General features: G+C 27.3%; 1 protein-coding gene across 1 annotated transcript; it reads left to right on the top strand.

Moving 5' to 3' along the window:
- The first annotated feature begins 1,132 nt into the window (after positions 1 to 1,132).
- LOC126854777 (glycogen phosphorylase) lies at positions 1,133 to 14,653 on the top strand. Its single transcript, XM_050601826.1, has 11 exons — positions 1,133 to 1,503; positions 5,425 to 5,526; positions 7,892 to 8,206; positions 9,425 to 9,536; positions 9,621 to 9,940; positions 10,285 to 10,595; positions 10,687 to 10,801; positions 10,892 to 11,074; positions 11,560 to 11,907; positions 12,181 to 12,510; positions 12,629 to 14,653. Exons 1-11 carry the CDS (start codon positions 1,261 to 1,263, stop codon positions 12,782 to 12,784), a joined length of 2,535 nt encoding a protein of 844 aa, XP_050457783.1. The 5' UTR covers positions 1,133 to 1,260; the 3' UTR covers positions 12,785 to 14,653.
- Positions 14,654 to 14,687: the final 34 nt, after the last annotated feature.

Here is a 14,687-nt window from a genome sequence, read left to right as displayed (position 1 = left end):
TATTTACATAATTATGTTAATATTTAACACCAAAAATGGATGCAAACGTCATAGTAATTTGAAATAAATTTTGTGAAAAATCAACATATTTTTAATGATAAAATTAATTTAGAAAAAAAATATTGGCGGTATATAGTCACTCTCACTTCTATTAGAAAATAAAATTTACATTTTTTCTGTAAATTATAGCAGATAAATCCTGTCATTAATAATCTAGAACGTATCTATATTGTGTAAAATTAATATGCACATTGTGTTATTTTTATATTTTTCAGTTGTTCTAATAATCTAACATTTGAGTTCAATTAACACAACAGCAATATATTAAATTAACACTTGAATGTGTAAATAATGCTTGGAAATAGTATTCTATTAAAATATCGCTCTATTTCTCTTATAACATCAAAGTGCAAAGAATATACGTTTATTCTATTAATGTTTTCTTCTAAAAAAAATTTTTATTTATTAATTATTTGTGTACACACAATAATCTTTTTTTAAAAGATTTTTTAGACATTATCTTGTTTATAAATTCATATTTTTGTGCAGAAAACGGAGAAATCGTTTAACTACATTGTACAATATTATTATAAATAATCGATTTATAAAAAAAAATAAAATAAAGTCACACAAGTTTAACCCAAAAATGTTAACCAGCATATTTTTTTTAACAAGAAAAAAATTTTTAAACTATATAATTATTATTATTAAAATTTTATGGATGAATTTTATTAATTGGTATGAAATCAAGTATATAATAGAAAAATAATCAATATCATTCAGAATTTATTGGAATTTTTAATAAAAGTATATACTTCAGCTAGATACTTCTCTGGGCGCTACGAATGCTCCGGAATGTTTACAGTGCGGTTCATTTGACGTTTCGGAGCAATGCGCGATATTATCATTATCAGTATCTTCAAAGACTTTTGATTACAATCTCAATTTTTCAGCTAGATGAAGATTTTAAAGACGCCGTTTCATTTGTATGTCAGTCATTGTTCAAGTCAGAGTAAAATCTAGCTAAGGTAAAATCATATTTTCCACTTTTGTCACCGCAAATACGTACACGCTCACGCATTCGTACGCATGCGTCACCTTGAGGCAAGGTGACCACTGCCTTCTGAACTGGCAGCCGCGTATCATTCGCCTTTGGAGGGCCGTAGACGCATCATCGGTCCGTCAGTCAAGTGCGTGTCATCGACGCAACTTTGTTGTCTCGCGAATAAATCAAGCTGCTGCTTGTTAAAATAAATCATCATGTCAATGCCGAACAGCGATCACGAGAAGAGGAAGCAGATTTCGGTGCGCGGGATCGTTGACGTCGAGAATGTTGGGAATTTTAAAAAGACCTTCAACAGGCACCTTCACTACACCCTGGTGAAGGATCGTAACGTCGCCACGACCCGCGATTACTTCTTCGCTTTAGCCCACAGTGTCAAGGACAATCTCGTTTCGCGATGGATTCGCACCCAGCAACATTATTACGAGAAAGATCCCAAGGTAATCGTTTTTTTTTTCCATGTATTGTTAAATCGAAACCGGTACGAGATTCCGATGAATTCGAATTTCATCGAGAGGTGTAGCGATAGATTTTCTATATTTATCATCTTTATGTTTATCCATACACGATGATCGCCGCACACACACGCACACACATACACGTATAAAAATTGATCTTCCAAATTTATAACATATTAAAAATTGAATTATGTTAAATTAATTTAATAACACAAAAAATGTTATTATTTTTTTCTATTTTTGCTCAACAATAAATAATATCTGAAAATGTCTGAAAGAAAGTTAAGCACATGTTCAACAGTTTTTGTTTATTATATTATCAGTTAACAAAGAAAGAAAGTACATAATTATCTAATTCAATACTTACAGAATAGTACTGAAGGTTATTGATAAATTTTTGTACAAATTAAGATTATTTCTTTCATTGATATGTTGTACACAATGTAGTTTCTTACATTCAAAGACATGTACTTGACTTAGGATTAAGAGAACATGGGTTCCTAGTCGAAAGTTGCTATATTCCGACCGCTCTATATGCTCCTGAAGTTTGTTAGTAATCTTTAGAATCATCCTGTATATTGATTGCCCGCGAAATTTCAAAGTTGTGAATTTCAATATATATTTTGTTGAAGCAAAATTTATTTAAAATTAAAGATTCTGTGAGCTCAAGGAAAATATGCTTTTGAATAAGCTTGTTATTCTTGATAATTTGTTATTCTCGATATAATAATATAAAAATAGAATATAAAAATTCGTTATGATCTAATATTTTACACATCTTGAAAATATTTCGCAATATACACAGGAAGTTATTAAATCGATTATAATTCATTAAAACAACGAACATAAATAGCTAAAAATTATACAATGGCTAATGCAATTATGTGATTTATCAATAATAGCATTACGTCATGATCTTCGTTCTCGCTTCTATGTATCTCGAGCATTTTTATTAGAATTAAGATAAAGACAATTTTTAATAACTTATACATTAATGAAATTCTTTATTATACGAGATAACAAAACCGGCTTTTATCTGAATTCTTACAAAAATTTTTTGGATATGTATATCTTATATATAAACGGGATTATACATATACAAAGATCATGCGTAACATTATTATGTATATATGTGACCCTGCTCGAAGAAAGGGAAAACTTGCTTGAGTGTTTAACTATTCATCCATACACACACGTAATATATTTAACTTATACATAACATACATACATACAAACACATAATTAAATCTTTTATAATTAATTACATTTACATTATATTTTGTTTTTTTCCAACTTATTATGATTTAAATTTTTTAAACATTATTTATAATTATTTAATATTATATTTATTATACATATGTGTATATATGTAATAAAGAGTTGCTGAGATTTTTTCAATCTTTTTATAAAAAAATACTAGGCTTTTTCTAAATGCCAATCTCTTATTCATTTTCAATTTCTCTGATTTTAAAAATTCGACACTTTATAAAAAAATAATTTTACAAAAAGCCTGTAAAATGTATATGTGTGTGTGTGTGTGTGTGTGTGTGTGTGTGTGTGTGTGTGATATGCACGAATGTGCACATTCACACATTAAAATATGTGGTCCGTGATATAAGACGTATAATGTAAAAACACTTATAATAAGAATTTATTTTTGCCTAATTAGAAATGGAGCAAGTTTAGTATGTGTATTCATGATCTTAAATTAACTCACTTTAAGAATTATTTTATTGAAATCGTAAAAGTAATATATTAATGCAAAATATATTTAATTTAATTGCTGAGATCAAGAGTAGATAATAAAAAAATAAATAAATAATATCGATACCGTCTAGAATTAGAATCTATTAGCACTTTTCGAAACAGTAAGTAATAAGTAAAACTTTAACCTGAAATGTAATATATTTTTTTTTCATCACTTTTTGCTTTTATTAAAATATGTAAGAGAGACATTATTGTGTGATTCATTCTGTATATTCTAAGTTTCTTATGTTTCCAAGCACTCATTAAAATATGCAGATATCATTTTGATATTATTAATAATATATTTATATAATTTTGTTTCTCCTTACATCTAATATGTATTTTTTATATGTAATTTTATATGTAAATTTTATATGTAATTTTTTTTTAATAATAATTTTGGGATTTGTGATTTTAATTTTAATAATTTCCTGACAAATTTAATTAATTTTATAGATTTTCTAATAAGTTTGAAATTGTAATCTTTTCTTAAGAAAATTGTTAATGCATTTACGGTATAGTTGCAAATAATTAACAAAGAAGAGCTGTTTGTAAACTAAGCTTCAGAGAAATATAGACGACTAAAATACTTTTTTTAATCAATTTTTTTCGACATTTTTGCAACGAGAAAATCAACTTCGAATTATTCACAAAGTTTTATCAAAATTACAGTCGCATGTGAATTTTTTACATACACATAATTTTTCGTATTTATTTGAAAAATTTAATTAAATTTCTCACCGAAACATACGATTAAAAGTTTTTAAACTAAATATTTAAAGATTTAATTGCGCCACACAATTCCCTGGCTTTTATTTATCTGTTTCTTTGTGTTTTTATTTTCTTTTTTGTGCAGAGTCTTATAAGTTTATTAATTTTTGATTAATTTATTATAATTATTTTTATAAGCACACACTCTTCCCAATGTGGTAAAATAAAATTTTATGTAATTATTTATTATTTAAGAGAGATTATTAAGAGAGAGATGTGTTAAAATTTTTTAAAATAAACTTACGCTTTTAAAGTACAATAATAAAGTAAACTTACACAAGAATTAAGAAAAATATAGCCGTATAATCTTATATAATTGGATAATTTAAATTCTTTTTCTCTCTATAATTTCTTTCAAATTTACTCTTATAAATGTTGCAGTCTGCGCCAATTTAGTACAAGTATATCTCAAATTCTTCTCGTTGGCCTCATCATTTGGACACATTCCCAATTTTCTAGCATGATTTTTCTTAAACTGTTAGAAATTTTGTAGATAAGCATGTACAAAAATCATTGAACCTATGATTCATAGATTTTTTAATTAATCTGTAATCGATTATCTTTAAAGGAAAATATTGAGATTTTAAAAATGATATGAGATAATTAAAATAGCCGAACAAATTAATATAATTAATATAAATAAAATTATAAAATACAATTATAAAATTAAAACAAATATGTTATCTGCATCTTTAATATACATTTTTTTAATCAAATGTATTTTTAAAATTTATAATATATTGCGATAACCACATATAGAACAAATAAAAATAAATTTGTCGATCTACAATATAATCTACAAATCTAATTGTGTATGTAAATGAAAATAGAAAAAAGTAGTATCAATTTACAAATTAAATTTGAAATAAAAATGAGATGTTACATAATATAAGAAAGTATTCTACTCGTACTAATAATAGATTATTCTCTGTATAAAAATCTTCTCTCCTAGAAAATCAATCGGTTTTCACATAGATATCAGTATTCACTATATCTACAAATATATTATAATAAAATTATAATAGATGTTAATCGATCCTGAGTAAATTTTGCTTTATTTTAAGACGGAGATGATCTACATTAATAATATATTTTTATTTACACAGCCATTGTTGCCTAGAAAAATAATTTTTGTTAATTTTAATATTGTAATATGTATTATAAACTTATATAATATTTTAATATCCTCATTCATATTTAAAAAAAAAAAAAATTAAACTATCCAAATGTCTAAATAATCCAAATTCCAATTCCAATTTTTATATTACACAACATTTTTGAATTTACAATGTAACATTCGAACGCGATTCTTGCCCAACGTAATGTTGTTAATTAAAATCAAATACAGGAGATTCCATTCATAATTGTGAATATTTTTTTTTTCAGAGGGTGTATTATTTGTCCTTGGAATATTATATGGGAAGATCGCTGCAAAATACAATGATTAATTTAGGTATTCAAGGAGCATGCGATGAGGCAATGTATCAGGCAAGTTATATCGTATTTTACATAATTGCATGTATTTATATAAATGTATTGAATTTATAATTGAAATCTTATAATAGAAACCTCTAAATTTCTGTCTTTTATCTGGAAAAATATTGAAAATAAAAATGGATTATTTATTTTATCAAATTATTAGATAAATTATAAAAGGCATTTTATGAGATATATATTACACTCTTCTGCGTTCTCTCTCTGGTTTCCTTATATCAAAGAGAAATAAAGATTATCTTCAGTTAGCATTTGTTTAAAAATGATGTGATGTGATGAATGGTATAAATTTTTTCTGATTATTAAATAAAGTATAATTAAGTAAAGTAAAATTATAAAAATTTTATGAAGTTTGTGAAAACATGTATAAAAATACTTTTAACATCCAGCTGATTTTAAAACTTGTTAATTTAATAACATGCGTTATAAGATTCTAGCTAAAAAAAAAATTTATTTTAGTTATAACACGTACGTAAAAATGTTACGAAATGGATTGCCAGACAGCACAGGAAAGCCGAAACGTTTGAAAGATGTCTAAAAGACAAACATCTTTAAGTTGTCTTTTAGTCATCGTTTAGAGGCTTGTAGGACGCGATCTAATTATTAGAATTTAACATGAAAATTGTGTGTGCAAAATTATTATTTTTTTAGTATACAGGGTGTCTTAGACCATTCGTATACCCTTTTTTTTAAAAAAACTAAGCATTTTAGAGAAAAACGTTTTGAACAAAAACTGTATGGTTTTGAAGGGAACATAAGATGTCAACATAAGATGATGTCATTGGTTTGACCTTGGATGGCATCGTTAAGGTCAAGTCAAAGACACCTTTAATTTATTAAATGGAAACTCCTATTTTTTATTGCATATTCTTGTAGCTTATCTCGAGAGCTTTCAAAACACTATAATAAAGTATTTTTTCATTAAGAATTTTTTTAGTTATTTTGTATATTAATCTGACATATTTTAATATAAAATATAAAATATCTCAAAAATTATTTAGTGTTTGATAATTGTATCGTAATACTTTTATGTACAGAATAATAAGATGAATCAAATGGTGTAAAGAAAAAATAAATAATTGTTATAAAAAAATATTGCAAATAATTGCATACTTTTTTTAAAAATAATTTTTTGTATACCATTTGATTTATCTTATTATTCTGTATATAAAAGTATTACGATACAATTATTGAAAACTAAATAATTTTCCAGATATTTTATATTAAAATATGTCAGATTAAGATACAAAATAACTCAAAAAATTCGTAATGAAAAAATACTTTAGTGTTTTGAAAAGCTCTAGAGATAAACTACAAGAATATACAATAAAAAGTGGGGGTTTCCATTTAAGAAATTAAAGGTGTCCTTGACTTGACCTTAACGATGCCTTCCAAGGTCAAACCAATGACACCATCTTATCCCCTCAAAACCATACAATTTTTGTTCAAAACATTTTTCTCTAAAATGCTTAGTTTTTGAAAGAAAAGGGGTGTACGGGTGGTTTAGGACACCCTGTATTTATTCTACTCTAAAACTAAGATTGTGCTACTAAATTTAATTATTTATTATTTTTTTTTATTTTATCTTATATTATGAATATTATGTAATGCATGATTACGTAATGTATAATGCATATATATGTGCAATATATACTTTAATAATGTGATAAGATAATAGAGTAATAAATGATAGAATTTCTTACGAAAACACTTTCTGTTTCAAGAAAAAAGCCAGGGTTCAAATGTTTAATACTGTAAATATCTTCTTTAAATAATTAATCTATCATTAGTCTATTAAGTTTTTCACTCTCATTTTCTTTCCAATGCATTATATTATTATTATTATTATTATTATTATTATTATTATTATTATTATTATTATTATTATTATTATTATTATTATTATTATATATATATATATATATATATATATATATATATATATATATCAATATTTCGATGAATTGTAGAAAATAGAGAAAAATATTCTGATAAAATAAAACTTGAATCAGTATGAGAACTTACTCTACATATGTATTTCTTTGTATAAGTGTGTATTAAAGTTATAAGAATCACATTACATAATCGGTACTGTTTTTTTTTAGTATATATACATTTGAAAGAGATTCAAAATAACTTTACTTGGAAGTATGAGTGTGTCTCTTTATAAGCTTAATATTTTACAAAACAAAAAAAAATTATTTAGAACACAGAAATTAATAAACATTAGAAAATTTGTAATGGATATTATGCGAAAAAAGGAAATGTAAATTTTAAATCATTGAAGAATGAATATCTCTTGTGTAAAAGCTTATTCCGATTACCAGACCCTTTGTATAATTATGATCATTTTTCATAGATGGGTTTGGATATAGAGGAATTAGAAGAGCTCGAAGAAGATGCTGGCCTCGGTAACGGAGGATTAGGTCGTCTAGCTGCTTGCTTTTTGGACAGCATGGCCACGTTAGGTTTAGCCGCTTACGGATATGGAATACGTTACGAATATGGCATATTTGCGCAGAAAATTAAGAATGGCGAGCAGGTAGAGGAGCCGGACGACTGGCTCCGATATGGCAATCCCTGGGAGAAAGCTCGACCAGAATTTATGTTACCAGTGAATTTTTACGGTTACGTAATTGACGATGCCGAGGGTAAAAAATGGGTGAATACTCAGGTAATAAATCATTTTAATCTTTTACGTACATAGGAAAAAATTATCTGTTATGGCATTACACTTAAAAGATAATTATATATTTAAAATTTAAAGTATATGATTTTGATTATACTACTGTAAAAAAATGAGAATGTTTCTGTCCTTCTTAATTTTTTGTTTAAATTTTTATTAATTTTTAAGTACAAAAAAATTATAAATCTTTGCAATTGTTACCATTAGCAATGAATTTCTTAAATCGCATATTGAAAAAAGATATTGTTAAATTTATGAAATTAAATTATATTTTTCATGGATTATTATATTCATGCCACAATAAATAGTATAACATAGTTTAACCTTAGAAATATTATTAGGCTATATAAAAAAAAAATTATTTAGTCATTTTTAGAAAAGGCACATATGTATTCAGACTCATCTCTTAAAATTCTATATAATTCATGTGCCTATTGTTATACATACTGTATCTATACATTTTATTCTTTCTTATGCATTTTCAATACAAGCTACGAAACCATTATTTCTCACTGAATAGGCCTAAGGAAAACATAATTTTTTAAGACCTTGGATTTAAGAGGTAATTTTCTCTTTTCTCTTCTCTCTATTCTTCTTTTTGTACTATTATTTTCTAATATTGTAAAAAAAAAACTGAAAGCTTATCAATCATATCTAAGTAGCATTGGTGCGATTTGAGAAAACTAATATTTCTAATACTTTAAAACTAAAATTTCTAATAACCTTCTTAGCCTTCGTGCATGAATTAATCAATAAATTAAATATTTTTTTAAAAGTATGCATTATTGCAACAAATAAGCAGAATTGATATATAATAAATCTTATTTGCTTTCTATTTACTTTTATAGAAAAATAACTTTAAAAGTGTATTTTTTTTAATTTATGTACGATACACATATTGCACGATAATAGCAAATGAGTTAAATAAGTTGATAAGGCATTATAATGTTGCGTTATAGATTATAATTAATCTATTAGATGCGATGATTTAAATAGATGAAGATTTAAATAAATGATTTAAGAAGATGAATTTATAAATCCGATGATGCGATCCAGAGATGCTATTTAGACAATTTTTTTCCTATGTTTTGATTGTATAATTACTTCCAATTATCCTTTGATACCCTTCCAATTATCATATGAAAGAATTTTTACCATTTTGCTTATTATCTAATTATCACGATGTTTTATTTATATATTTCTCAGGTCGTTTTTGCTATGCCTTATGACAGTCCAATTCCCGGTTATAAAAATAATGTTGTTAATACACTGAGACTATGGTCCGCAAAATCACCTGTAGAATTTAATTTAAAATTCTGTAAGTATTAATAAATTTACGATACAGTAATAATTTTTTGACTATTATTGCCTCATGCTATATTATTGACTCGTGTCTTTTCAGTTAATGATGGTGACTACATACAAGCTGTGATCGATCGTAATCTGGCAGAAAATATATCCAGAGTCCTTTATCCCAACGACAATTTCTTCGAGGGCAAAGAGCTCAGATTAAAACAAGAATACTTTATGGTAGCTGCTACTCTACAAGATATTATTCGAAGATATAAATCTAGCAAATTTGGCTCGAGAGAGCATCATAGAACCGACTTCAATAGTTTCCCTGATAAAGTGGCGATTCAACTCAACGACACGCATCCTTCCCTAGCTATTCCCGAGTTGATGAGGATCCTTGTTGATGTCGAGAAGCTTACTTGGGATAAGGTATTTACAGTCTGTCACATAGCAGTGTTATTTGCGTATTCAAAATATAAAAAATATTATTAATTTGAAAGAAAAGATATACACTAACGAGTATTTAAAATAAATATATTAAAAATATTTATATTATATTTTTATTTATTAAATTTTCTAATATTAAATTTTCTAATTTATTAAATTTTCTAGTACTTAGAGAATATTAAAAAAATAATCTCTTCAAAATAATAATTTTTCTTTAAACAATCAACATTTTTGACAAGCACTATCAATAAATCTGACAGTAGAGTGTATAATTTTATCATACACATAAAATATTCGAAAAAAACATCTTTTGGAATATCTTTCAGGCTTGGGACATTACAACGCGTACATGCGCTTACACAAATCATACGGTCCTACCTGAAGCATTAGAACGATGGCCCACTAGCATGTTGGAGAGTATACTCCCAAGACACTTGCAAATCATCTATCAAATAAATCACTTGCATCTTCAAAACGTCGCGGCCAAGTGGCCCGGCGACATGAATCGTATTCGTCGAATGTCTTTAATAGAGGAGGACGGCGAAAAAAGAGTCAATATGGCTCATCTGTCAATCGTCGGTAGTCATGCTATAAATGGAGTTGCACGTATTCATTCGGACATTCTCAAAAATAGTGTGTATGTTTCGCGTTGAATTGTCTTTATAAAACTTCACTCAAAATCTCAGAAAATTTATAGCATGTCTAATCTGTTTTTCTTGCTTTATTAGCTTCCGAGATTTTTACGAAATGTCACCGGAGAAGTTTCAAAACAAGACGAACGGCATTACACCGAGGAGATGGCTATTACTTTGCAATCCAAATCTATCTGATATCATTGAAGAAGTGAGTACTCAATCTTTTTAATAACACGACTTCTGGACACATATCTCTTATATATGTGTGAATTTGTGCGATGTATTTTATAATTTCTAGAAAATTGGTAGCGAGTGGACAGTCCATTTAGAACAGTTGACGCAATTGAAGGAATGGGCTAAAGATCCAGTATTTCAACGTAGCATCGTTAAAGTCAAGCAGGAAAACAAACTACGATTAGCTCAAATATTAGAGAAAGAGTATGGCGTTCGGGTTAATCCAGCATCTATCTTTGATATCCAGGTCAGAATACGAGCAGCAATCATACAAGTCATACAATTTATAATATCAAATGTCTTTTTAATTGTAGATATTTTTGTTAATTTGTTATTGATTTTTAAATAAAAATGTCAAGGCATTCATCTATTTTTACGAACTAAAAATTGAAAATTATACATTTTTGGCAAATAGACTATTAGAAAAGAAACAAGTGACAACTATCACATTTTTCAGTTAAATTTAATTGAGTTTTAATAGAATTTAAATAAGGTTCTAAACTTTGTATTAATTTTTTTTATATATTACAAATACAAAATAATTAAAAATATAAAAGATATGATAAAAAAAATAACAATCTTGACATTTTTGTCAAAAAATATAATTTTTGCATTGATCAAAGAAGTGTGATTAAAAGGATGGATTGTAGAATGATATGTATGCATATATAAATTAAAAAAAAAAAAACAGTTTTGAAATGACACAGGAATGAATTAAAATTTCATTGACAGGTAAAGCGCATACACGAGTATAAGCGACAACTGTTGAATTGTTTGCACGTCATCACTTTGTACAATCGAATAAAAAAAAATCCATCCGCGCCATTTGTCCCAAGAACCGTAATGATAGGAGGTAAAGCTGCGCCAGGTTATCATTTGGCAAAGAAGATCATTAAGCTTATCTGTAGCGTCGGCAATGTTATCAACAACGATCCAATCGTCGGCGACAAGCTTAAATTGATCTTTCTTGAGAACTATCGTGTAACCTTGGCCGAAAAAATCATACCCGCTGCAGATTTGAGCGAACAGATTTCGACCGCTGGCACCGAAGCGTCTGGCACTGGGAACATGAAGTTTATGGTCAGTAGTTTTGGCAATAAAATGCGGCTAACAATAAATGTGTGCGCATTTGTTTATAAATTATAACATCTACCATTTCTTATGAGAATTAAACTTGAGCCTCAAACTCATTCGGCGAATGTAAAATTATGCAAGCAATATTTTAGTTATTTTTTTCTATTATCTTATTTAATACACACATACACATACTTAATGTTTAATCAAAATTGCGTAATTTTTTTTATTACAAAATTTAAATTGTTCAAATAACAGAATCATTCATTATATTTATAGTTGAACGGTGCGTTGACCATCGGCACCTTGGACGGAGCAAACGTAGAAATGGCAGAGGAAATGGGCTCAGAAAATATCTTTATTTTCGGTATGACGGTAGATGAAGTGGAAGCCTTACAACGTAAAGGCTACAATGCTTACGATTATTATAACAAGTTGCCTGAAGCGAAGCAGTGTATCGATCAAATTCAAGGAGGATTTTTCAGCCCAAATAATCCCGACGAATTTCGAGATATTGCTGATGTGTTACTCAAATGGGACAGATTCTTATCCTTAGCCGATTACGAGAGCTATATCCAAATGCAAGATCACGTCAGCAAAGTCTATCAGGTATTTGACCAATTTTAAAAAATTAATTTTATATTGCGCGTGAGTTTCTGTTTACAAAAAAATAGTAAAAATCGACATTTTAATTGTTTATTGCAAAATTGTTTATTGATCGTTCCAGGACGAAAGCAAGTGGGTGGAGATGGCTATCCATAACATTGCATCGTCTGGGAAATTCTCATCTGATCGTACAATCGCGGAGTACGCCCGTGAGATTTGGGGCGTCGAGCCGAACTGGCAGAAACTTCCGGATCCGCATGAACCCCGTGATATTTAAATGCGTCGCCATGACTAAAATAAAATAGTTTTTCTTTTTCATAAGATGCTCCGATACAACGTCCGTTTCCTTTCGCGATTAACATGTCTTCCTGCCATAAATGACAAAACGAACTCTAACTGGCGATAACTGGCACTGTCCGGATCCCGTCAAGGTCGTAATAGGGATTGTCGCGTGCGAGGATATACATTGTGATATATTATCTCACAATGTTCCGTAAATCTTTATCTCTACAAGAACAAAGATTCTTTAAGATGAATTCTTGCGGTTGCCTAAATGTTTTACGAAATATCATTAACGTTTTTTCATGACGACGAAATTAGCTGAAACATGCTATCGTTATGCAATATAGTAAAATACTCTACTTTATTCTATAACAAAATATTATTTAATATTATATGTATAAAATAATATTAATATATTATATATATTTTTATATATTATATATTAATATATTAATAATATTAATGTCTTTATTATATTAATAATATTTATTAAAATATTATTAATATTTCATAATGATAATATTAATATATATTATATAATGTTAATATTGTATTAACCCTAATCCTTGCAACCATGCCCTTTCGTGTTCCACGCCTTTCTAATGGTTGTTCGTTCCGGGAAACGGCCATGGGATAATCCCCCACCTCTAAAAAAAGTAAATTTTTAAATTTTCTTTACATTGATTTTTAGTTGAAGTTATAAAGATATTATAATAATTTTTGGGGAATTTTTCAAAGCAATGAACATACTGAAAAATGCGTGGGACACGAAAAGGCATGGTTAGAGAGATTAAGTTACGGAAAAAACGTTGGAGGGATTAGGGTTAATATATATATTTTTTTTGAATGTACAGTTGAAAAAAGAATTATTATACGTAATATGGTATTTTATATATATAAACATATATTACAACAATCTTATATTTTAAAACTGACTATATATAATATATATTTTATATATATTGTATATATAGTAAAGTTAACAGGTGTTTAAATTATCATAAATTGACGTTTACAAAATTTGAGTTAAAAATAAAATGAATGAGTAATACAACATATGCCGTTTGACCGTTCGAACAGAGTATCATTGAATGAAAAAAGAAGATAAAAACCCACAAAGAATATTAAGCCTTAAGTTTTAAAGACATTTAAAAGACATAAGATGTCATTAAGAATATTTTAAGACGTTAGATACATCTGTTAGACACATTTGTTATCCGGGGAAACGAAGAAAAGGAGAGATAGTCATAAAAGACATCAATTATCTTACTCTTTTATTACTATCTCTTGTCTTATCTAATACAATTCTCATGTCTGGGCGTTTCTTATGCGTGATTTAAAAATTTATTTAATTGACAAAATTTTGATGTTATATGACAGTTTTCATATACGTAATAAATGTACAAAATAATGAAAGATTTTACTAGCAAAAAAATTTTTTAAATACGTGATATTAACAAACTTTTAGCAATGTGTCTTTCGCGCGCGCGTATCCATTTCGAATTATCTAGTCGTAATTGTGTTCGACATATTTCTGGCAGCGCGTTATTCATTTTAAAGCAAATATTATAAGTATTTTTTTAAATGTAACAGATTTTCTTAATTTCGACGAGTAAAATGTTTGATGATAACAGAAAATCAAGAAAACATATGTGAGTCATGTCACTAATTTATCTTATCATCAACACCAATGCCAGATACACTCATTTTTATTAATGAACTATTTGCGTACTAATTACGTCGTGGCACAGTGCTTGTCTTAAGTGCTACAAGAAATTATATAATTACAATATTTAAATAATATATTGTATAAATTATAAAAAAAGGACATTGTAATTTGTTGAAATAAAATTTATGGCAAGTATTCTTGAATATATCTTGGAAAGAAAGTACTAAAA

Source organism: Cataglyphis hispanica, chromosome 14, assembly GCF_021464435.1.
Source record: "Cataglyphis hispanica isolate Lineage 1 chromosome 14, ULB_Chis1_1.0, whole genome shotgun sequence".
In the NCBI taxonomy this organism is placed as follows: domain Eukaryota; kingdom Metazoa; phylum Arthropoda; class Insecta; order Hymenoptera; family Formicidae; genus Cataglyphis; species Cataglyphis hispanica.
Note: the sequence above shows the minus strand (reverse complement) of the source record. Positions and strands in the feature narration are given on the sequence as shown.